Raw genomic sequence first — 24,973 nt, 5'->3', positions numbered from 1 at the left:
ATCCCATCTCAGCTTCGTACATGAAAGTCCTATGGTCTCTTGCCGCTTTTGCACTGCTTGAGAAGTTGATAAGAGTGTCACTTTTACTTGTTTAGAACTTGTTAAATAACGAGAATCAGAATAATAGAACAACAAAGTCGCTTTGGCCGAGTGGTTAAGGCGTGTGCCTGCTAAGTACATGGGGTTTCCCCGCGAGAGTTCGAATCTCTCAGGCGACGTTTTTAATTTTTTTTATTTATTTATCTCATCTGGAAAATAACCTCATCAAAATGTGATTCCAACTCAGATTTGTTGTATATGAAAGTCCTATGGTCTCTTGCTGCTTTTGCACAGAAATGGCTCATTACCAAAAAAAAACTACTCGGTAATTCATTAAGTTATTACGCTGAAAACATGTCTGCATCAATCATTGTTAGCTTCCTTGATAACGAGATGAACACGCACTTAACATACTCATTTCCGATGTTACTTATGATTCGTGACTTGAGTTCAAAACCGTGGGTATAAATGTAAATTACTAATTTGCCCTCGTAATCGACCTGTCTCTCTCACACCAATAGAAGCTTACTGGCTTAAGCAACTTGGGGTAGTTGCCAGTTGGGTATATAAACTACACCAACTAGTAAATGGTTTCTGAAATGTAACATAATCTACTCTTCCTATTATACTTTATTAGCCATGTTTGATATGAATTAGTCAAGCATTAATATAGACTAGTACTTGCTAATTAAATATTACCAACAACGCCAACCAATTCCGATTTTACCTACTCCTTACTTAATACTCCGTAATTACATATCTTATAATTCAGGCATCCCTTTGCTTAGTATTATTCAGATTTCAGAGGTATGGGTAGAGTCAAAGGTGGTACACCAAGGAAGAGACGGCTTCAGAAACAAGTCGACAATGAGGTTGATGACGATGAAGTTGCGATTTCAGAAGAGGAAGATCAAGGTGACAACACAAGCCTTGATCACCTAACTGATGAAGATCCAAGCATTGCAACTTTAGCAGCGGCACAGAGGAAAAGGAGAAAGATCAACGTTCGACCCAAAGAGGGGACTAGCTCAATTGCAGATGACTGCGATATAACAAGGAAGCCCTGCTTGTCCACTGGATTTCGGCATCAAACCAGGAGAAGAAAAGGCAAGCCCTGCAGAGCTGCTCTACCTACGGTTCTTATATAGCTATATCTTCCCCACTTATCGGAGAAAGTACTGCACAATGCTATGGTAGACTGAAAGTTCCGAACTTTTATAAGAATGTTACTTCATTTTCTTAGTCAAGCAGTTTTATAAGTAGATCTTTTTTTTTGCCACGAAGGTTCCTACACAGCTTGTAATGCCCGCCTAGCGAGACGGTGGGCGTCCCCGTTCGAAACCCTGCAAACATAGCTAAGACACAGACAATGAAAATAAGTAGATAATGACCCAATATCATCCAGTTTTATAAGTAGATCTGAAAATGGTTTCTTAATGTTTTATGATATGAGATTCTGAGATAATATACTGAGTTTGGTTTCTAATCGACTGTGTTTGAAGATCCGGGTACTCGCAGTACAGCAACATTAAACATTCAGTTCTGTTATCGAAATCAGAATGCATAAGCAGGAGTTGTAATGTCTTGGTAAAGAAAGCTGGAAACAGTCGGTAACTTACGACGAAAGGGACTGCTAAACAAATGGTCAAAAACAGTTGGTAATCACTCAAAAATGGGATTTGATTTGGTGATCAAAGTCACCTTCTTTTGTGTACGGAGTACCAAACATTTGGCTATCTACCTTATCTAAAGGTTGTCCGATTTAGAAGCATTCTTATTCATGACAAGTTAACAACCTCCTATTGAATACATTTCGCTTCCAATACGTTTACATATTTTGAACGAACGTACACCACATAAAAATCAAATGAATCGAGTACATAATAGTCCGTTTGGAAAAGTATACAATCTGTATGACTGTATATTGTACTATTATTTGATGAAAGTATTGTTAGTGAGTCGGAATATTCCAATCCAACACGTATGAACCTGAGCTGGCCGAGATGTAGACGGGCGTATGAACACCTTAACTCAGGCTGCCCCTTTTTTGGACCGGTGTTGCTAATTCTGGCTGCTATGAATTATCTGGAGATATGAAGAAGAAAATATCAAACGGTAATTAAAATTCACGCAGACGCTTACGTGAGAAGAGTAATCAAATTTAAGGTAGAATTTGCTACAAACGCACTAATGACTGGATATTACCAGTAAACAAAGTTATCGGCGACTAATCAAACTTTAAAATTATGCTTTTTTGTTTGACCATTTGTTCCTACTGAAAATTTACCAGTAAACAAAGTAAACCATTGCCAAAAAAAAATACTCCATAGTTTTTTCTAATGTGTACCCTAAGGACACACGTTAGAAAATTTAACCCCATAGCTCATGGATTTCCGACAACTTTCATTACGAGCCGTATAATCAGGAGTCAGGAGTATGATCTGAGCATGACAGTTCTATCAACTGTATGAACAATTTTGCCTCGGACATTAAATAAATAAATAAATAAATAATAAATAAACTTTATGCAACAGTTTTTTACTTGGAACATCATTTTTTTCTTTGGGGCCGTCTGTATCATAAATTTCAAAGTCAATGATGCAATCTGGATAAATGCCGAGACCTTTCATCGCGACCAGCTGTAATTCATAGTTATACCTACTCCTATAATCCCTATATAAGTATTAACCATCATCATGCTCATATAGTTCCAATCTAAAGTTCTTATAGTACAAAAATTACTTCCTGCAATTTGAGCCAAATAATAACACAACCAAAATAATGTCAATACCTCCAAATTCACCCTGGAGAGGATGTGCAGCATATTACCCACAGCCTCTAAGCGATGCGGATGAAGGAGGAGCTCAGTTTCTAACAGAATCCATCTACATGTTCAACTGCCGTGTCCTGAATCCTCCTCTACCCGACATTGAGTATCGAGACAGCACCAATGACCAAGATATCACTCATCACGTCTTTCGATGGGACAAGGCCGACTATGAGCATGTTTTTCGAGAGGGGTTTGAGACAAGGCGCCAACAGAACACTCCTGACGACATTTTCTATAATCTAGATCATTATGTACACCATGGGGGTCGGCCTCTAGGTGACACTAGACGCCCTGCCAACTATGCATTTGTAAGCACCACACTCGACAGTGGTTGGCACCCGTCGATTAAGCATGAGACGGGTGCGCAGCGCACAGTTGTGGATGTGTGGAGGTATGAGATTTATGCACCGGGTGGTATTTGGGTGGCTGACACTCTACGTGAGCGGTATAAATATCCTGGTCAAGACGAGGTCTGTTTCGTTGCTGGCATTGCTCGTCAGTATATCAGGTCTGCTCAACGTTTCAAACTCATTGCTACCGCCAACTCCAGGTCTGCTTCATTCTGTAACTTTTATATCAACGTAGCTTTGCAATTCAATTTATCAATTACTGTTGTGCCTTGAAAAAACTCCTGCATATGAGTGATATGACGGGTTAAGGGTTCCGATAAATGCAATATTATCCTATGTTGAAAGAAACAAATAACTTGTAGTATAAATTGTCGTTAATTACATAAATCAACTGCTTCTACACCATGTAAGAAAGTGTGGAAATTTTAGCATGCTTTTCACTAGCTCGGTTAACTGCCAACAACAACATCAGAGCCTTAATCCCAAAATGATTTGGGGTCAGCTGACATGAATCATCCTTTAGAATCGTCCATGGGTGAACGCACACCTCAAAAATGCGAAAAAAAGAGAAGAAAAGGTGAAAAACAAAAGGGGAGTGAAATATAATACGAAAGCCAAGTAAACTTATAGCTCGGTTAACTGCCAACTACAAAAAATTAAACTCATATTGATGCTAGCTTAGTTTAACTGCACCACTCTCAAAAAAATGTCCACGAGTCAAGGTAGATCATTAACAGTTGAAAAAATAAAAAGATACGGAGTATATAACTTACACAAGGTACATAAATTATGTCAGCTGAAGGTCCCTCGGCAGCAGATGATTGTTTGTTGATGCTGTATGACCTATTGATTAAAAAAACAAAAACTTGAAATACATGTGTGATTGAAAGAGGTTAAAATCTCAGTATAAAAATTTGTGGTTCAGTCATCTTATACGAGCAGTAGCGTACATACTAAAATACATATTCACATAAAATCTACGATACCCAGGTTTACCAGGAAAGAAAGAGCAGATAACAAACTGATCTTAAACGAGAACTTCAACCCGCAATCCCACCCAGAAAGGCTGATCACTATCTTAAGGCCAATAGCTGATTACGTAGATGAAAACAGCAAGAGGGCCCACCTTGTCCTAAAATTCTTCAAGCCCAATGACAACTTGGACTCCACCTCCACCGACCAACAAAGAAGACGTCGGTCCACCTCATCCACCTCCTCCCTTGACTGGTACGCGACTGAAGTGACTAATGCTGAAACTTACATAGATGCCGCATTCCGGACTTCACGTGCCAGTGAAGTGTGTCTATTCATGAAGAATGAGTATGTCCTCCTCAAGTATACCCCTGGTAGTACAAAAGGAGAGCGGATATTAAAGGGACCTCAATTTATAAGGGAGGCATTTACCTCTCTTAAAGGTACGGCATTTGCAGAGTATGGAATTTACTGTTCTTTTGGATCTCATGATGTTAATGAGGCTTTTATCTTCTCTGGGATTCTTGCCGCAAAGATTAATTACGCGAATGATAAGATTATCAATGGGCCTATGAAGCTCACCAAGATGTTTCCTTTCTTGAAAAAGACGGTATTTGAGGTTGGGATTCAGGCTGGATTCGAATCGAGTAACAAATATGAGGCTTTTATTTTTAAAGGTAATCAATGTGGTGTTATAAACTATGGTTCAACTTCTCCAAAACTGATTGGTGGGATCCGTCGCATATCAGATGCATTTCCGGGGCTAAGAAAGACCATTTTCGAGGATGGAATTGATGCCGGATTTACGTCTCACCTGAAAAATGAGGCTTACCTTTTCAAAGGTGACTCATTTGCACTCATCAACTTGGCTTCTGGGGGTTCTATCATTGGTGGTATCAAGAAAATTGTTACTGAATGGTCCTCTTTACGCCCCGTCTTGCCTTGCCACAACGTTTCTTATTAAACATTGATCACATTGTTATGGTGTGTACTGTGTAATACTATGTTTGGATTTTTCAAGGTGTTCTTGCATAATGTACTATTGTACTTAATTATGTTTAAGTTTGTAGTGAAAAATAAAGTAACCCTTGGTGTGAATTGGGTTTATTGATTGTATTTTAATGTACACATATGGTTTGTAAAACAGTGTGTGATATAATACAAGCATCCATATAGGGATGTCAGTGGGGCGGGTTTTGGCGGGTCTCGCCCCGCACCCGCCCCACTTGGGGTGGGCGCGGGTAATGATTTGACGGGTCATGGGGCGGGGATGGGTTTCAAAAGTATCATTCGTCGCGGGTCGTGGGGCGGGGATGGGTATCACATGAAACCCGCCCCATACTCACCCCGCCCCACACCCACCCCGCTCCGCTTATACCCGCCTCACTCATCTCCAAATCTCCAACCCACCTATAATAAGTAGTACTCCGTAGTAATTATACTATAATAATAATAAAAAATTATAACAAGAGGATAAAATGCCCAAACCAATGATACTGTACTTGGTAAGAATGCTAACGGAGCTTTAGATGATTTGAGGGAACAATGGGTGAAGCTCTGTTAATTTGATCAAGCAGCTTTGTTTACTTTGGACATGTGTTTCAGTGTTTATAAAACTCTTTCATGGTTTGAAAAACTTGAGTACTAGTTAATTGAATGTATATTTTGCGAAAACTTATTTATATAAGTAGTACGACTAGTATATTTTAGATTTTAGATTTATATTTTTAAAAATTGTTTATGAGGAGATAGGTAATTTGGCGGGTCAACGGGTACCCGCGGGGCGGGGACGGGTTTGAAAAGTTCAACCCGCCGCGGGTCGCGGGGCGGGTGTGGGTACGCATTATAGACTCGCGGGGCGGGTGCGGGTTACCCCTCCTCCGCACCCACCCCGCCCCATTGACATCCCTACATCCATAGAAATTATAATTCGCCTAATCTCGTCTTTTTCCTCAATCTAAATGGTTTATTTAACTGAATATCCTGCTTATATTACATAGTAATGTAATAACTTTTAATTAAAACGGATCATCCGAAATATATTATCACCTTAGCAAGTTAGGTTATGTCTTATTTCATTTATTTGTTTGTCCTCCTGAACATTTAACCACCTAAGCAGCCACAATCAGAAGCATTTGAGTAATCTCGTCTCATTAATTCGTGTTTCGTTCACTAAAACCAAATTAACAAAACCGATAGTTGATCGACGTGATAATTATGCCGATATTTGAACTGTATCCTCATGATAATCTCCCAATGTGTCTTGCTATAGACTTGTTCTAGCTCATGCATAATAACCGGCACCATATCATGTTTAACAAGGCTATAAACTATTTACAGCATAACCTACGCTAGTCTTCTACTGGCCATGGTACCGGAAGTCAGAACGATATTAAGCACCATTGCTCAACATAGGATCACCAAACAAGAACACAGGCTCTGTGTAGTTTTCGCGGTTACGTTGCGTAAATGCCCTAGTGCCTACTTCAACATTCGTTTATGACTACAACTCTGAGAATGATGCCTGCTGTTTTCTTGTCTTGTTATTTAGTTTAAAATAACTGATCATGAAAGACAGTTGTGTGGTTATTGTAATACTTGCTTTCTTTAATACAACTTGTATTTGGAATAATCATACTTATATTATAATTTTTAATTCAATGTTTACCATGTGTTAATTCTTTGAATTCCTTTTAAATTAGTGGGTGATTACTGATTAGTGCAGGATTCATCATTGTAATCTTTTAGTTACTGTCAATAATGCGGTCAGTTACTCCACTTGTCTACTCCAATCAAATTCAATGGAACTTGGTGCCTAAAGAGTAAAGAGTAAAGAGATTATTCTGTTAGTTTCAATAAAATCATTAATTAAGAAGTTTGCATGAATAGCGAAGATTTAGAATATTACAGACTCGTTTAGAAGTATATGACAAGTGACACGGGTGCGTGTCCACGTGTATGCATATATTTGCTTAAAACGAGGTGTCTGAGTGTCATACCCATGTCCGAGTGTCAAGTGTTGAACACGGGTACGTGAGGGAATAAGAAGAGTTGATTTAACACAGTTTATTGTAGCTAATAGAGAAAATAAACATACTGTATGTTTAGAGAAAAAAAATGATGATCCAATAAGTTTAGTTGGCAAAACTTAACCATCAAATTTGCTCAAGAGATCTAGCAACAGAATATATAACTAAATTATGTACGGAATCAACATTATTCCATGTCCAATGGAGTCGAAAATTCACTATTCCTTGGATGTGCAAGTATGATGGTTTATACAAAATGGTTCTATACACCCTTCATTGTCTTTGTATTTGTCAAGTGACAGAAAACTGATGCAATTCTCGCAACCATAGTTTTAAATATCAGCCGCGGATTGTTATCACGGCCGAGTTATACAGGTTTTGGAGGTTATCGCAACCGCATTTTAAGGCTATATTGACAGCATTAAGCAAGATAAGGCAGCGGCAGCTGATTCCACGACAACGACCAAAATCGAGATTTAATACTGTGCTTGGCTGCTCGCAGCATCAAATTATAATTTAAGGGCAAAGGGGTAATATTGCTTGTATTGCAGTTGTACATTATCTTTCAAGCAAAGAGACAAAAAATACTACAAGTACACCAGAGAAATCATGCATTAAAACTCTAGACTTCAACAAAAAAACTGAATTCTGAATTTATATGAAAAAGGAGAAAAATGGTATATGTAACTGAACTTGAAAACTCCCTCTATAAATATGATAGAAGTTATTAGGTATTCTTTCAGTGCTACTGACAACCACACCTTTTCCTTAATTGGGTCTATACTACTGATATAAAGTTAGCATTCAAAGTAGGATATCAGTCAAATTTTATAATGAAGATTCAGGTTCAGGCTTTTCTACTAGTCTCAGGCTTGTTCATGCTTAGACTTGCTAATTCTGTCATTGATAACGGTTATGGGATAGGCTTCCTGAATCGTACCAGTTTCCCAGCGGATTTTGTGTTTGGGACTGCCTCGTCTTCCTATCAGGTAAACCTTAGATATTACTGACAATAGGTCTCTTCACATTATCAGGTTAATCACAAGAGACTCAAAAAACATCATTTCAGTTTTCTCTAGTTAAGTAAAATGTGCTTTCATTATAACAGTATGAAGGAGCAGCCAATGAAGACGGCAGAGGCTTGAGTATATGGGACACTTTCACTCATAAATATCCAGGTCTCTCTCCATAAGTTGCATCAAGCTTCATACTTGGTAATAGTGTAGTACATAACCCTGACTTTCGTGTGAATGTTAATTTGTGCAGATAAGATTAAAGATCGAAGTAATGGAGACGTTGCACTTGACTCATACCATCGTTATAAGGTAAATGAACACTACCAACTTTACCACTCTAATCTCACTTAAGCCAGCTAAAGTGCTAATTACATTGTTGGTTTTCAGGAGGATGTAAAGATCATGAAGGATATGGGATTAGATGCTTACAGATTTTCAATTTCATGGCCTCGACTATTACCATGTATCTTACCATAATCAGTGGTGGAGCTAGGGGGGGGGGGGCTAGCAGAGGCGGTCGCCCCCCTGGTGGTTGAGTTTTTCGAAGTTTTTAATTAAAATTTTCTAATTTTTTCGAGTGTGTCTTATATTATTGCCCCCCCCCCCCCCAAGCTCAAATCCTGGCTCCGCCACTGACCATAATGTTAACCAGGCTTCCATTACCAAATAAATTTTGTGACCGAGCTATTTGACAGTGAGACTAATAATGAGCTATTCCTCTTCACCAGATGGGAAACTGAGGAAAGGTGTGAACAAGAAAGGCTTAGCATACTACCACAACTTGATTGATGAACTACTATCAAATGGTGAAGATTAAACTCCTCAAATCTCTCGTCTTTAATCTTATATAGCTAAATGATATTACCAGTCTCTGTAGTAACACTCCATACTATGGTGTTATCAGGGATAAAACCTTTTGTAACTCTCTTCCACTGGGATCTTCCACAGGCATTAGAAGATGAATATGGTGGTTTCCGTAGCCCTCTCATAGTGTAAGTCCATATTACTCGAATGAAAAATGTTTCAGGTCTATTTAGAAATGAACTAAATGAACCTCTAAGTAACTACAGAGTTCTAAATTTATAATCAAGACATGGTTTAAATGACAGGGAAGATTTTAGAGACTACGCAAACCTTTGCTTCAGGGAATTTGGAAACAAGGTGAAGCATTGGATCACACTGAATGAACCCTGGACTTACAGCTATGTAGGATATGGTACCGGGGAGTTTGCACCCGGGAGGTGCTCTGAGTGGCAGCACCTGAATTGTACCGGCGGAGACTCTGCGACCGAGCCTTATTTGGTTTCTCATCACCAGCTTCTTGCTCATGCTGCAGCTGTCCACTTGTATAGGACTAATTATCAGGTGTGTATTTTGTACTATCCAAGAGTTTGGTATTAGACTCTCTTATTTTTTCCTTTCCAGAGGACAAAAAATCAGGACTAGCTTAACTGGAATAGGTAAACAAATGACCGGGATGGAGAGTATTTATTTCTTTTAACTTTTTTTGTATTCAGTACTTGGTGAGGTACATTTGAATCAGTATGCCTTTGGTGCTCTTCTTATCCAGTTTCCTGCTTATGACCTAAATAAACTCTGTTATTGAAATAAAGTGGTAGTCTTTGAGGTATAGGCTTTGTATAAAGCACCGCTTATAAGCATTGTCGGTTCAGCTAAAGTGCGTTCAGCATGATCAACTCTTCCACTTGACATCTGTAGGCATCTCAAAAGGGTATAATTGGTATCACACTAGTGTCGCATTGGTTTGTTCCTAGGGCTGAAGTACGGCATCATCGGAATGCAGCACTGAGGGCGCTCGATTTCATGTTAGGATGGTCAGTATGTCTTAACTAATCAACTATTCAGACTTGATCCTATGCTTCTGAACATTGTAGTGTAGTCTATACCAAGACTATTAATTTTATGTCATACTTGTAAACAGGTTTATGGATCCATTGACAAACGGTGAATATCCACCGACAATGCGTTCACTTGTTAGAGAACGGTTGCCTTCGTTTTCCATGGAACAGTCCAAGATGGTGAATGGATCATTTGATTTTCTAGGATTAAACTATTACACTGCCTATTATGCAGCCTATGATCCTAGTCTAAAATCAGCACAACCCAGTTACATAACTGATTCTATTGTCCGTCAGACAGGTGAGCCGTGAGCCTATTAACTCTTCTTTATTTGTTCCCCTAACTGCTAGTAAATTCAGTTGATATGAAATGTTGGACAATATGATCAGGAGATTTTAGTTGTTTACGGAATTTTCTTTGCATTATTTTCTGCAGTGGAGCGAGATGGAATTTTAATTGGTCCAAAGGTATGTGAATTCTCATAGGCTTCTAAACAAAGGACTAGCAACATATTCACCACCTGGATCACTCTAGATTTGTGCCAGGTTTTGACCACAATGGCGATAAAGCTCTCTATCCAGAGTAGATCTAGGCAGCTAGCTACATAAGTACCGCAAAACTGATCATTTCTTATGATTTAAAAAAACTGGTGCGCATAGACAAGTAAAGGTCGTTCCACGGTAATCCAATCATGTATTCACCATTCAGCAAAACAAATCAAAGATAAATACACGCATACATGTATATATATAGCGCGCAATTTATATAAATAGCTTACTCACCTCAGCACTGCTACTGCAAACAGACACACGAACTGAGGCTTGACTTCATTTACCGTGGTTCTTCTACAGGCTGCTTCAGATTGGTTGCATGTTTATCCAAGAGGAATTCAAGATCTTCTCATCTACATAAAAAGAAAATACAACGATCCATTAATATTCATAACAGAAAATGGTAACGGTTATCTTCTTAAACATGATGTGCCATTTCATCCAAAATGACAAAATACTACAAACTAACCATTTTTAACGCTAATAGAACTGTGATTTACTTCTGAAGGTGTTGATGAGCTTAACAATGAGACATTGTCTGTCAAGGACTCTTTAAGTGATACAATGAGGGTACAATATCATCACGATCATCTAGCTTTCTTACATCTTGCAATCAAGTAAGTGATTAAGTTTAAAACCTCTAGCTTAATCCATCTCAACATTGATTTCTTTGGCTACAATTATTATGTTACCTTCAAAATGGAAATTTGAGGATTTTTTTTTTCATTTGAACTTCATCTCTTTTTCATTTTGGAAACTTGAAGTAGTAATTATCAGAAACAAACACATAGCAAGGCTGAGTAAATGACTGAATGCTAATTATTCCATTACTTATGAATTGTAGGGAAGGTGTTAATGTAAAAGGCTACTTCCCATGGTCATTGTTGGATAACTTTGAATGGAGTTCGGGATATACAGTCCGATTTGGATTTAACTACATAGATTACAAGGATGGATTGAAGAGATACCCTAAACTTTCTGCTCAATGGTTCAGGAACTTCTTGCAAAGAACATACTAGGGCCCGGCAATTACGGCTCAACAATACTAATACAATCTATTACTCCCTCCTATTCTACATAAACTTCCCTCTTTTCTTTTTCATCTATTCACAATAACTTCCCTATTTCCTTATTTGGTAAAGTTTTATACTTATTTTAATCACCTTACCCCACAACAATACCCCACCTCAACCCACCACAATACTTATTTTAATCAACTTACCCACAACAATACTTATTTTAATCACTTCACCCACAATAATACCCCACAATACCTTCCATCTCTCCAATTACCAAACTCCACTACAATACTTTACCTTATTTTAATCTCTCACCTTAATTCTAGTGCCCCCCATGAATAGGGAGGTTTATCTAGAATAGGAGGGAGTATATGTGAAAAGAAAAAATAAAGCATCCTTATATGCCTATATAATGTATGTTAAAGTAATTACACTATAATTATGAGGATGTCAAGTATCCTACTGTCCTTTGGTTAACTTCTAAACATGGTTTAAAATCTCGGCAAGATGTATATCAGTATCGGAGGCGGTGACCGTTACTGCAACCGCTATCGTAACCGATACTGCGATTTTAAACCACGCTTCTAAATCCCACACTCTACTTTTCCACCTTTATATAATTGGTACTTCATAAAAACTATAATTCCCCTTAGCAATTTTCAACTTCAATGAACTTGATCATCTCTTAGTTTCTTTTTTTTCCTCTTTACTCAACATCATTAAATTTTCAGCAAGGATCATCTGAAATATATGATCACCTAAGCAAGTCACAATCAGAAGCATTTGAGGAAGTTGGGGAATATCTTTATTTCATTTATTTGTTTGCCCTACAAAACATTTCATCACTAAGCAAGTCACAATCAGAAGCATTTGACACATTTGGCTAACATCTTCTCATTTATTCGTTTGTTCTCGACTAAAACCGAATTTACAAAACCAAAAAATAGTTGATCCAAGTGCCAAACGTTTGGGTCACATGCCTCATGAGATAATTTCCCAATGTGGCTCATGCTACAATTTTGTTCTAGCTCATACATAATGACCAGCACCATATCATTCATAACAAGACTATAAACTAATTAAAACTAGTGTTCTACTGACGATGGTACTCAGAAGTTAGAACCATGTTAGGCACCATTGTTATTGCTAAACTTACGACCACCAAACATGAACGTAAGCTCATTAACATGATAAATCTTACGGAGTACTAATTATAGTAAAAAAAACTCAGGTAAATTAGCTTACCCTTAATTTTCAGGGTTATTTCATGGGCACATTGCGTAACTGCTTAGTGCCTACTTCAGTGTTCTAGACTAGTAGACTTCTAGCTACAGAACACTAAGTTTAGTTGGCAAACCTCTTAATCATCAAATTTTCTCAAGAATTCGAGCACCAGAATACTTAACTACATTATGTACGGCATCTTTCGACTATTCCATGTCCAATGGAGTCAAAAGGTTCACTGTTCCAGGAATGTGTAGTACCATGGTTTAATACAAAATGGCTGTATATACCATTCACCGTCTTTGTATTGTGAAGTGGCAATAAGTTGATGCAATTCGAACACCATCAAATTGTATTTGAGAAAAAGAAAACGGTTTGTATTGCTGTTGTACAATATCTTTCAGCCAAAAACACATAATACTAGTACACAAGAGAAAACATACCATTAAACTTCTATACTTTTAAGTAAAAAAAAAAAACAGAAAGTCTGAAACTATATGAATAAAAAGGTTAATAGTACGAAGTATATGTAACTGAACTTGAATACTCCCAACTATAAATAAGTGAGAAGTAATTAGCATTTGCTTTCAGTGCCAACTAAAACTTTTCTTAATTGGGGTCTATTCTACTGATATAAAGTTGGCATTCAAAGTGGTATTAACAGTTCCAAATTTTATTATGACGAGTCAGGTTCAGGTTTTCCTACTAGCCTCAGGTTTGTTCATGCTTAGACTCGCTAATTCTGTCATCGATGACAATTATGGGATACGCTTCCTGAATCATACCAGTTTCCCAGAGGGTTTCATACTTTCATGTTTGAGGCAGCCTCGTCTTCCTATCAGGTAAACCTTAGATATTACTCTAGTATATTACTGACAAGAGGTTTCTTCACATTATTAAGTTAATCACAAAGAGACTTCAGAAAACATCAGTTCAGTATTATGTGCTTTCATTGTAATAGTATGAAGGTGCGGCCTATGAAGACGGGAAAGGCCCAAGTATATGGGACACTTTCACTCATAAATATCCAGGTCTCTCTCCATAAGTGTCTTAAGCTTTCCTGAATCATACTTGGTAGTACATAGCCCTGATTTTAGTGTCGATTTTATTTGTGCAGATAAGATCAAAGATCGAAGTAATGGAGACGTTGCAGTGGACTCATACCATCGCTATAAGGTAACACCTAAACAATCACACACTACCAAGTTTACCACTCTAATCTCATTTAAGCCTGAGAATTACATTGTTTGTTTTTCAGGAGGATGTAAAGATCATTAAGGATATGAGATTAAATGCTTATAGATTTTCAATTTCATGGCCTCGATTGTTACCATGTATCTTACCATAATATTAACCAGGCTTCCATTACCAAATTAATTTAGTGACCAGATTGACAGTGAGACTAATAATGAGCTATTCCTGGTCACCAGATGGTAAACTAAGCAAAGGTGTGAGCAAGAAAGGCTTGGCATACTACCACAGGTTAATTGATGAACTATTAGCAAATGGTGACGATTTAAGTCCTCAAACCTCTCTTCATTAATCTATAAAAGTTAAATGAAATTACCAATCTTTGTACTCACGCTCCATATTATGGTGTTAGCAGGGATAAAACCTGTTGTAACTCTCTTCCACTGGGATCTTCCACAGGCATTGGAAGATGAATATGGTGGTTTCCTTAGCCCCTTCATAGTGTAAGTCCGTATTACCCTAACGAAAAAAGGTTTAGATCTACTAAGAAATGCATAGGCAAAAGAAACGGACCTCCAAACAACTATAGAGTTAATCAAGATGGTGGTTTCCATGACAGGGAAGATTTTAGAGACTACGCATATCTTTGCTTCAGGGAATTTGGAAACAAGGTGCAGCATTGGATTACACTGAATGAACCCTGGACTTACAGCCATAGAGGATATGCTGTTGGGACGTTAGCACCTGGAAGGTGCTCTGAGTGGCAGCACATGAATTGTAACGGTGGAGACTCTGCGACCGAACCATATTTGGTTACTCACCACCAGCTTCTTGCTCATGCTACAGCTGTCCATTTGTACAAGACTATTTTTCAGGTGTGTATTCTTTCTACTAACTTCTGTAACTCTTTAATTTTGGTACTTGGGAGTTACATCAGTAGGCTTTTGGTGCTGTTTCTTATCAGCTTTGTTGGCTTGTTGCTTATGGCCTAAATAAATTCTCTTTAGAAAAAGAGGTAGTCTTCGAGGCATTGTACTAAATACTAACATTGCCTAAGTATAAAGCACCGCTTATAAACCTTGCAAGATCAAAGTTCATTCAGCATGATGTATTTTTGTTCTATAAGATTCTATATCAATCCTCTGTTGCCCTCAGAGCTTCAATATGATCAATTCTTCCCTTTGACATATGTAGGCATCTCAAAAAGGTGTAATAGGTATCACATTATTGTCGCATTGGTTTGTTCCTTGGGCTGAAGTACCGCATCATCAGAATGCAGCACAGAGGGCTCTTGATTTCATGTTGGGATGGTGAGCAATGTCTAACTAGTCAGTTATTCTGATTTGATCCTATGCTTCTGTACACTGTAGTCTATACCACAACCGTTAATTTTCCGTCAAACTTTAAAAAGGTTCATGGACCCATTGACGAAAGGTGAATACCCACGGACAATGCGTTCACATGTTAGAGACCGGTTGCCTTCGTTCTCCATGGACCAGTCCAGGATGGTGAACGGATCATTTGATTTTCTGGGGATAAATTATTACAACGCTTATTATGTAGCCTATGATCCTAGTCTAAAATCTGCAAGACCAAGTTACAACGCTGATTCTGTTGTCAGCAAGACGGCCAGACAGGTAAGCCTTTTAAGTCTTCTTTGTCTGTACATCTAACTGCTAGTAAATTCGGTAGATAAAACTAGAATACTAAATGAATACTTTCTTGTAAAGATTAAATTTTAAAGTAGTGGACTATGTAATTGGGGGATTTTAGTTATTTACGGAATTAATTTGCCATGCACTATTTTCTACAGCAGAGCGAAATGGAATTTGAACTGGTTCAAAGGTATATCAGTTCTCATAGGCTTCTACACAAAGGACTAGTGACATGTTTGATATGTTAGCACCACTTGGTTCACTCTAGATTTGTGCCAGGTTTGACCACAATGGAAACAAAGCTCTACATTTCTAGACCTTAGCAAATCTAGCTACACCACTACCACAAAAATGGACCATTTCTTCTGATTTTTAAAATTTAGTGTGCATTTCACTAGTAAAAGTCATCCTCCGGGATTCTAACGGAATTCATGGAAAATGCTAAGGCGTCTTATCATGAGTTCGCCATCCAACATTATCAAATTAAAGATAAGTAGGTAAATAGTGCGCATTTATAAAATAGCCAACTCACCTTAACATTGAAAATGCAGACAGTCGCACATACTGAGACTTGACTTCAATTACTGTGGTTCTTCTACAGGCTGCGTCAGATTTGCAAGTTCATCCAAGAGGATTTCTAGATCTTTTAATCTACATAAAAAGAAAATACAACCACCCGATGATGTTTATAACAGAAAACGGTAACTGATATCTTCTTAAACATGATGTGCCATTATACATCCAAAATGACAATATTATAAACCAACCATTTTTAAGGCTAATAGAGCTGTGGTTTACTTCTGGAGGTATTGCTGAGATTAACGAGACATTGTCACTGAAGGAGGCTTTAAGTGATATAACGAGGGTTCAATATCACCACGATCATCTAGCTTTCTTACATCTTGCAATCGAGTAAGTGATTTAGTTTGAAATCCACAATAACAGATTCACAGGCGTAATTGTTTTTTCGAGATTAGCCGTTTTTCTAAGTTTGTATTTTCCCCCCTTTGGTTCATAATGAGGCCATAGACCAATGTAACTAACGGATGAGATTTCAAACTAGGAGGCCTTATATTTATTTAACCAATAGGCTAACAATTTAATGGTTTGAGATATAGGCGTTGTTTGGATTTAGGGGGAAAGGGAGATGGAGGGATACAAAATACCTGATTTGGATAGCAAAGAAGGTAGCCTTCAAGTTTAATCAAAATCTCGTCTATAAGAGAGATTTGGAGAAAAAAAATCTCCATGTTCCATTCCCCTTCCCCCTTCCCTTCTCTTCCCTCCTTTTCTTTTCCCTCCATCCCTCTCCCCCCCTTTCCTCTCCTATTTTGGTATCCAAACACATCCACAAAGTTTAAGAAGCATCTATCATTGTCATAAGCATAATATTCTCTAGCTTAATCCACCTCAACATAAATCGTCTTAACTGCAATGATTATGTTACGTTCACGTGGAATTTTGGGATTTCTTTTTCTAGTAGTGCATATTTGAGCTTCATCTCTCTTTCATTTGGAAAACTTGAATTCGCAATTATCAGAAATAAACACTTGGCAAAAAATGATTGAATGCTACTAATTGTTGCATTACTTATGAATTGTAGGGAAGGTGTTAATGTAAAAGGCTACTTCCCATGGTCATTGTTAGACAACTTTGAATGGGATTCAGGATACACAGTCCGATTTGGGTTAAACTACATAGATTACAAGGATGGATTGAAGAGATACCCTAAACTTTCTGCTCATTGGTACAAGAACTTCATGCAGAGATGAACATAATAGAGCCTTGCAAATATGGTTCACCTTTACTAATAGTACAATCTATTACAATGACAGTTGCTGTGTGTGTTAATATGTAAAAAATAAAGCACTCTTGGATGCCTATATAATGTATGAAAGCAATTACCCTATGATTATGAGGATGTTAAGTATTCTACTATCCTTTCATTCCTTTGGCTAACTTCTAAATCCTCTTACTGTAAAACTCGATACTTGAGATAAACTTATCTGGCCTGGCGCTCTCAGAAAAGGGAAAAAAAAAGGTGTTAATTTTTTATTACCCACAATCATACAAATTTGTCAGACCTATAAAAACTGGATATTTGTCTCTCAAAAAGTCCATTTTCACAATGATAGCATCACAGGGTGACCCCGAAAAGAGTACGGGGTAACTCGGGTAAGTAAATTAAACTACTCCGAGAGAGTACCCATAGTCGCCACAGTCCTTTATAGAGAAACTGAGAAAGCCATAGCAACTTCAGAAATCGACTCCCATTCATTATAGAATTGCCACGAGAATGGCAGGTACGACGAGTAAGGCTATACTTTCATCAACATCTATACACCAGAAGGTCCAGAATAGCACAAAGCCACAAATGGTTATAGTAAGCAGCTTCAGGAATCAGGAGACCTATCTGTAGAAAATTGTCGATTCTATATTTGGCTGTCCTATGCGCGCAAAGCCCTCACAATGCACCAAAGAATCAACTATCAGAACCCTAAATTTATTCACCACTGACTAACATAGCAATATATTCCTAATGTCCTCCAATACGACTTCAAAAAGTCGATAACTTTATTTTCTAGCCACTAAACTAAGATTATACCTTTCACCTTAGTAGCTCTAATTCAACATAAGAATTATACAACACAAATATCCTTAACACGGTAATTCTGCTTACGAATATCGATTCCAAGCTATTTTTATTGACATCAGCCAACATGATCATGCTCTGTACCGCGAGTCAGCGAACATTACTTGTATTTGGCATAAAGTAGTCGCCTTTCGAGTGTCTTAAATTACGGCGACACTCAAACTCCTCAAAGCTTAATCATTTACACTCCTAAATCAGTAAATCACCACTTTAAACTGTAATTATCTACCATAAAATCGCATCATAATTCAAATTTAATTCTCGAAATTTCATTCCATGCAATGTAGTTCATTCAAAATATCGAAAGTAATTTAACTCACCATAAAATTGCAATCAGTATACACTACACAGTTCAATCAAGCTCATGAAACTACATTATACCACAATTTGACGTAATCGAACAAAATCAACAGCGGAAAATAGGAAAAATTAAAACTTGACGATGAATTAGGGTTACATACCCGAAATGTGAGCTGAATTTCACCATTTTCCTCTCCCAATTTAGCCAAACACGGGAAAATTACAATTACGATCAAATTAGGGTTAGGGTTGATCGTGATCGTGATCGTGATCGCGTATTATTTTAATTGCTTTCTATTATTGGAAACATGTTGCCATGGTCAACCTTGCCACTTTCCAGAAATGGACCTGCATAGGATTACCTAATACGGAGTCAAACGTTGACTATTCTTTTAGGCTTTGGATAATATTGATTAGTTTGGTTAGTTATCAAGCTTAGTGGCTCCCCATTCTGAATTTTTTTAAAAATTTTAATTAAAATAATAATTGAATTGTGGATAGAATCGAATTGAGTCATCTTTACAAATTATTAATTCACTTTAGTATTCTCGGATCTGTATTATGAGATGAAATTTATAATGTGAGGGAGAATGTTTGAACGAAAAATGTTTGAAGGATCTTATACCTCTTTATGTTTAATTTCATTTCATTGTCTCATATCCTTTGTGTGCTTACTTACCTTTCAATTGCCTCATAACTTTTTTATATACGACTATCGAGGTTAGGTAAGGGCAAAATCTGACATACGAAAGTTAAGCAAAGCTCCTAAGTCAACCCTATATTCCCATTTTTGTAAAGTTAAGGATTATGATGTTTATATAATTACGTCATAGATGTTGATGTCGCTAATACTTATGTGTGGTATTGAAAGATTGTTTGTCGCACGATTAGATCTGTCAAAACTTGACTCGACTTAATTCGGTTTTTCATGGTCAAAGATTTGTAAATCTTGACCCGTGATCCAAAATGATTCAAACCCGAAATGACCCCTTATTTAGGATCAAAACTCGACCCGACCTATTAAACCTGATGGTTAAAGACAAATTATTTTCCTATTTTAAATCAAAAAAATAATTTTAAATCAATTTTTTATAATTTTTATATTATAATGAAACAATTTCTAAAAGTCAATTTATTAAAACAAAATTATTTTTATAAATGCCTTAATATAAGTATGATAAGTATTTGATATAATTATATTATTAAATTAAATATGGTTTGATTTAAAAAGGTATGTTTTTCGGTTGAAAAGTGGTAAAATGAAGACTTTATAAACTTTATTTGAGTTGTATTCTGGTCCTAACTCGACCCGAGACGAAAAGCACTGGCACATGTCGCTTCATTCCACCATCTTACCCATATTATATTTGCCGCCTCAGTACCTTTGATGTCGTATGACCCAACCCGTATTTAACTTGACTTGTATTCAACCCGGCCCTAAAACCGACCCATTTAACAGGTCTACATACGACCAATTCAGCTATAGCCTATACGTTAATATATCATAAAAGGAATCAAACTCAGCACTACCCTTTTACCATTCTATCAAATAAACAATTCGATATCTACAACTGTCAATTATTAAATTATAAGATAATACTTCTCTGGTCCCTTTCATCAAATAAAAAAAATACATACAATACTAGGGATTTCATTAGTTCCATTTAGCTCCCATATATTGTGACAAAATCAAAACTCATATAATCCCATAACTAGTCCAGAAAGGCGTCTAGATACAAAGCATATGACACAAGAAATAGAGACAAATAAACATGGAACATCACAAAATTGAGAGTCTACCCAGTTAATTTGTCCCTTTGGGTATTGACTGGCCAATATACTACCCGACCATTTCTCAATCATTTTGTTTGCTTTTAAAAAAACAAAAAAAAAAACATTTTGATTTTTGATTCATTTATCCTGTACCTTTTTTTTCTCTTTTGAAAGCAAAACCCATTTCCACCACTACACTCCTGCCTCCTTAATTGACCCTTAATTATCATAAAGTTTCAATTTTTATCTTAAAGTTTTGATTTTTAATCAAATTTTGATTAGGGTTTTTATGTTAGTTTGTTATTTGGTTCAAATTATGTCAATTTGGGTAAACCCCAAAAATTTAAATTTCACCTTGATTATGATTCCTTAATCATAAATTAGAGAAAAGATTCAATCTTTATTGCAAAGTTTTAATTTTTTTATGTAATTCTGATTAGTTTAGTTTTAGTTTGAAGGCCAATTCATGGGGGAACTTGAAGATATTGGGCCTGATTATGGGTATGCAATCTTCCTTGTATTTTTTTTTTGTAATTTTTTTATTTTATTTTCATAGGATTATGAATTATGATGCTTAATTTTTGATGGGGTGTTGAAATAGATTTGATTGCCTGATTGGTGCAAGAGGTGTGGTGTTGTAACTTGCTGATTTACGTATTTTATTCCGTCTCAATTTTTTGTTTACCTTTTTTGATTGTCTGTGAGTAATCTAATGTAAACAAATGATTGAGACAGAGGGAGTAATTTTTATTGGTTGATGCTTTGATATGGTTTGTTTCATTAATTCTTTGCATAATTGCATTGCCTGCTGAAGTGATAGCAATCTAGCATGTATGGAGGTTTTGCTTTCGCTTTCGCTTTCGCTTTCTGTGCCAGTCATATTCGGTAGCAATGATGCTTTGTATTGAGTACTCCCTCCGTCCCCGTCATTTGTTACCTTTGGTTTGGCACTAAGACCAAGGAAAGAGGAGGGACACACTTATTAGACGATAAGTGGACCCATCAAATGCATTCCCAAAATACAAAGGTAAATAATTGACTGAGACACCCCATAATGAATAGGTAAACAAATGAGGGACGGAGGGAGTATTTGATTTATTTAAATGTGTTTGTGTCTTGGAATGATTTGCTCTTTAAAGTTCATTAAGGAGAATTGGTTTGCTACTAGATGCCAAGTTTATGTATGATGTAGTGTAAGATTGTTTACTTATAACCTAATACATGATGATTATCGATTTACCGGCTGCTGTTTAACTGTTAGATTTATCGGGTTTTTTTTTTGTTTGGGTGTAGCTCGGATTTAGAGGTTGATGACCTAAGGTGTGAGAACATAGAGGAGAAAGATGTGAGTGATGAAGAGATTGGGCCAGAAGAATTGGAGAGGCGAATGTGGAAGGATCGTATTAAACTAAAGAGGCTCAAAGAGAGACAGAAGCTTGCGGCCCAACGGGCTGCTGAAAAGCAAAAACCAAAGTCAACAAGTGATCAAGCTAGAAGGAAGAAGATGTCAAGAGCACAAGATGGAATTTTGAAGTATATGTTGAAGTTGATGGAGGTTTGTAAAGCGAGGGGTTTTGTGTATGGGATAGTTCCTGAGAAGGGAAAACCAGTTAGCGGTTCATCAGATAATCTAAGGGCTTGGTGGAAAGAGAAGGTAAAATTTGATAAGAACGGACCTGCTGCTATAGTCAAGTATGAAGTCGAGTGTGCAGCAATGATAGAGGGAGCTAATAAAGGGAATGGTCAAAGTACTCTACAGGATTTGCAAGATGCTACATTGGGGTCACTTTTGTCATCGTTAATGCAACATTGCGATCCCCCTCAAAGGAAATATCCTCTCGAGAAGGGTATTCCCCCTCCATGGTGGCCGTCAGGCAATGAAGATTGGTGGTCAAAGCTTGGTTTACCAAAAGGTCAAAGTCCTCCATATAAGAAACCACATGACCTAAAAAAGATGTGGAAAGTTGGGGTTTTGACAGCTGTAATAAAGCACATGTCACCTGATATTGCAAAGATAAGGAGGTTGGTGAGACAGTCGAAATGCTTACAAGACAAAATGACTGCTAAGGAGAGTTCAATTTGGTTAGGAGTTTTGAATCGGGAGGAATCCCTTATCAGCCAGCCTAGCAGCGATAATGGAGCGTCTGGTATCACGGGAAGTCCTCCTGGTCCTCGTGGTTCAAAGAAGAAACCCACTGTCAGTAGCGATAGTGACTATGATGTAGATGGTATTAATGAGGCTGCTGCGTCTGTCTCGTCTAAAGATGAAAGGAAAAATCAACAGAGTGATGAGGAAACACTTGACCCAGTTGAGAATCAGCCGAAGATAAACAATGGTATTGACTCATCTTTCCAGAATAAGGGAACAGTTAATAAACAAGCCAAGAGAAAAAGATCTCGTGGAGGTGTAATCCGTAGTGAACGGAAACTGGCCCAGCGTAAGGATGGTCTACAGTCCCCGGATCGACCTCCGCCTGAGGATGATCAGCCGACCCAGAATGCGAGGGGTGAACCCGGCACAAGTGCACCTGATTTGGATCATAGTAACACATCTTTAAATCGACACCATATGGATGATACCCGTCAAGAAGATGGCACTATAGAGCCATTGTTGCCTATGAACAATGATTATTTGGAACAGTACCATCCTCCAATTTCTGAGCTCAATCAGTTTAGTCACTTCTCTTCTGTTTCTCATTCGAATTTGTTATCCGGGCAGAATATGTACGTTGGAGAGCAGCCTTTCCTCTACCCAAATGTACATAATGCTGAGCTACAACAAGGTGATTCTTACTATAACCCGCCAATTGAATATGGTCAAAGGCACGGTGAAACGCAAGTGCAACATACCCTGGCTGGTGTACATCAGAATAAAGTAGATGTGGCTGGAATGCATCTTGCACCACTAAATTCAATTGGAGATGGAATAACTGGAGAGAACCTGCACCATTTTGGTGTAGATGCATTCGATGGTGGAAAAAATAGCCCCCTTGAAAATCATTTCGGGTCACCCTTGCCTGGTCTGTCGCTAGATTTTGACCAATTTAACATTCCTGGAATTGGAGACTTTGGTTTAGGGGATGAGTTTTTAGCTGTTGACGACATGGACTTCTTGCAATACACTGGAGCCTAGAATGTTCTATGTATCTCAAACTGTGAGTTTTCTGTTTTTTTTTTTTTTTTTTTTTTTTTCTTCTACGGATTACAGTTTTTTTGCAGGTAACTCATCTCAATAATGTGAATTTATGTTGTTTTTTCAGGCATTCTTCTGGGAAAAAATGAAGCGGAAATGCAGTTTGGGGTACGTAGCTTGTATAGTTGTTACTTGTTAGCATGGTTATTGCAGGAGTAAGCTATATAGAATAATTTTTTCCATCCATGGCGATAAACCATAAGGAATGGTGACCATGTTCTTGCATTTAGACTTGTCATATGTAGGTTGAAGTAGCCCATTTTGAAAGGAGACAATGCTGCTACTTTTTTTTGTTTTCTTTTGATAAACCTGTTTTTACTCTGTTAGAAAATTCTAAATCTTTCAACTATCTGACTGTTAATTATATAGAAACAAATTCTCCCCGTATGTGGTATTTCCTCATTTCTTGATGAGTCCCAATTTTGGCTTTCGTTGTTGGAGACATTAACTATGGCTTTTGTCACTGAAGAAATCTTTGGTTAAAAGAAGGAATTCAGCATGGGAGATTGTTTCGGGTTAGAATAATGATAGCTACTCATTCCTTTGGCTTCATTGCTATCGATTTATCAACTGTCGATGGGGTTAGCTCTAATCAATTGCTTTGGCTTGATGCTATTTTTCTACAGTTTTGGTATTTGATGTGTATATACAGGGATTCTGGAGTATATGCGTAGCTTTTGCTGTTATGGTCATTGCTTTTTCTTTATTGCCACGGATGATTCCTGTTTGTTACCTGTACTGCTATTTTGAGGGAATAACATGTGAGATGAGTTAGTGGCTTAAAGCGGTATATTGAAGACTGTCATCTTGCCTCGTAATCATGCCTCAGCTGTTGTCAGTTTATGTCAACGAAGAATTGCATGGTAGGATGCAAGAATTCGAGGTGTAAAACCCAAGTAGCCAGTAGTCCAGTACAGCATATCTCTGGTTCAACATCAAGTTTTGTTCGGATGCACAGATTTAAGTGAAAGAGTGTTAGAATGGGGAAGAAAAGGGAGTCTGCAATTCCTTTCAGATGCCGAATATATCTCATGGTGAGAAATCCCGCACTCCTGCCCTAGAACTACTTGGGATGAAATGAACCTTTGAACCATGAGTTCACTTGATTACAAAATTGGCATGTGGCCGGGGCCTCGGGGGAATCGGGATGGTGCAGATGCAACAAGACTGTTACGAATAACAGATTAGTTACGGATTATATAATATACGCGATCATTTTTTGCAATAAATATTCCTATCGTCGTAGTTATTTGTTTACTTTTGATTGGGACGGGCAAGTAACAGTTAAGCTAAAACCCAGGACAAGTGAACTTATACT

General features: G+C 37.5%; 3 protein-coding genes, 1 non-coding gene and 1 pseudogene across 5 annotated transcripts; all 5 read left to right on the top strand.

Annotated features, from left to right (window-relative positions):
• The first annotated feature begins 136 nt into the window (after window positions 1-136).
• On the top strand, window positions 137-218 carry TRNAS-GCU (transfer RNA serine (anticodon GCU)). Its single transcript has one exon. It is a non-coding gene; the product is annotated as a tRNA-Ser (tRNA).
• Window positions 219-2,820: 2,602 nt separating this feature from the next.
• On the top strand, window positions 2,821-5,176 carry LOC141655753 (uncharacterized). The gene is made up of 2 exons (XM_074462814.1): window positions 2,821-3,419; window positions 4,210-5,176. Exons 1-2 carry the CDS (start codon window positions 2,821-2,823, stop codon window positions 5,153-5,155), a joined length of 1,545 nt encoding a protein of 514 aa, XP_074318915.1. The 3' UTR covers window positions 5,156-5,176.
• Window positions 5,177-8,336: 3,160 nt separating this feature from the next.
• LOC141655752 (beta-glucosidase 12-like) lies at window positions 8,337-11,677 on the top strand. The gene is made up of 10 exons (XM_074462813.1): window positions 8,337-8,699; window positions 8,965-9,042; window positions 9,141-9,228; window positions 9,346-9,601; window positions 9,956-10,071; window positions 10,179-10,396; window positions 10,532-10,563; window positions 10,915-11,050; window positions 11,156-11,264; window positions 11,492-11,677. Exons 1-10 carry the CDS (start codon window positions 8,639-8,641, stop codon window positions 11,664-11,666), a joined length of 1,269 nt encoding a protein of 422 aa, XP_074318914.1. The 5' UTR covers window positions 8,337-8,638; the 3' UTR covers window positions 11,667-11,677.
• A 1,891-nt stretch (window positions 11,678-13,568) lies between these two features.
• LOC141655751 (beta-glucosidase 12-like) lies at window positions 13,569-17,634 on the top strand (annotated as a pseudogene).
• A 2,925-nt stretch (window positions 17,635-20,559) lies between these two features.
• LOC141657872 (ETHYLENE INSENSITIVE 3-like 3 protein) lies at window positions 20,560-24,057 on the top strand. Of its 2 annotated transcripts, XM_074465254.1 has the most exons (4): window positions 20,560-20,790; window positions 20,914-20,963; window positions 21,756-23,617; window positions 23,723-24,057. In XM_074465254.1, exons 1-3 carry the CDS (start codon window positions 20,752-20,754, stop codon window positions 23,593-23,595), a joined length of 1,929 nt encoding a protein of 642 aa, XP_074321355.1. In that variant the 5' UTR covers window positions 20,560-20,751; the 3' UTR covers window positions 23,596-23,617; window positions 23,723-24,057. The 2 variants fall into 2 exon arrangements, with proteins under 2 accessions (XP_074321355.1, XP_074321357.1); XM_074465256.1 differs by having other exon boundaries at window positions 20,561-20,963.
• Window positions 24,058-24,973: the final 916 nt, after the last annotated feature.

The sequence above is a fragment of the Silene latifolia genome, chromosome 5, assembly GCF_048544455.1.
Source record: "Silene latifolia isolate original U9 population chromosome 5, ASM4854445v1, whole genome shotgun sequence".
In the NCBI taxonomy this organism is placed as follows: Eukaryota; Viridiplantae; Streptophyta; class Magnoliopsida; order Caryophyllales; family Caryophyllaceae; genus Silene; species Silene latifolia.
The sequence above is the reverse complement of the archived record's forward strand: the minus strand, read 5'-3'. Positions and strand labels throughout refer to the sequence as shown.

Bases quoted from the DNA above. Each gene is read 5' to 3' on its own strand.
- LOC141655753 (XM_074462814.1), top strand. From the start codon at position 2,821: ATGTCAATACCTCCAAATTCACCCTGGAGAGGATGTGCAGCATATTAC. The intron at 3,420-4,209 runs GTCTGCTTCATT...TACGATACCCAG, and splicing joins ATTGCTACCGCCAACTCCAG to GTTTACCAGGAAAGAAAGAG.
- LOC141655752 (XM_074462813.1), top strand. From the start codon at position 8,639: ATGAAGGATATGGGATTAGATGCTTACAGATTTTCAATTTCATGGCCT. The intron at 8,700-8,964 runs GTATCTTACCAT...CCTCTTCACCAG, and splicing joins ATGGCCTCGACTATTACCAT to ATGGGAAACTGAGGAAAGGT. The intron at 9,602-9,955 runs GTGTGTATTTTG...TGACATCTGTAG, and splicing joins TGTATAGGACTAATTATCAG to GCATCTCAAAAGGGTATAAT.
- LOC141657872 (XM_074465254.1), top strand. From the start codon at position 20,752: ATGTTAGTTTGTTATTTGGTTCAAATTATGTCAATTTGG. The intron at 20,791-20,913 runs GTAAACCCCAAA...GTTTAGTTTTAG, and splicing joins TTCAAATTATGTCAATTTGG to TTTGAAGGCCAATTCATGGG. The intron at 20,964-21,755 runs GTATGCAATCTT...GTTTGGGTGTAG, and splicing joins GATATTGGGCCTGATTATGG to CTCGGATTTAGAGGTTGATG.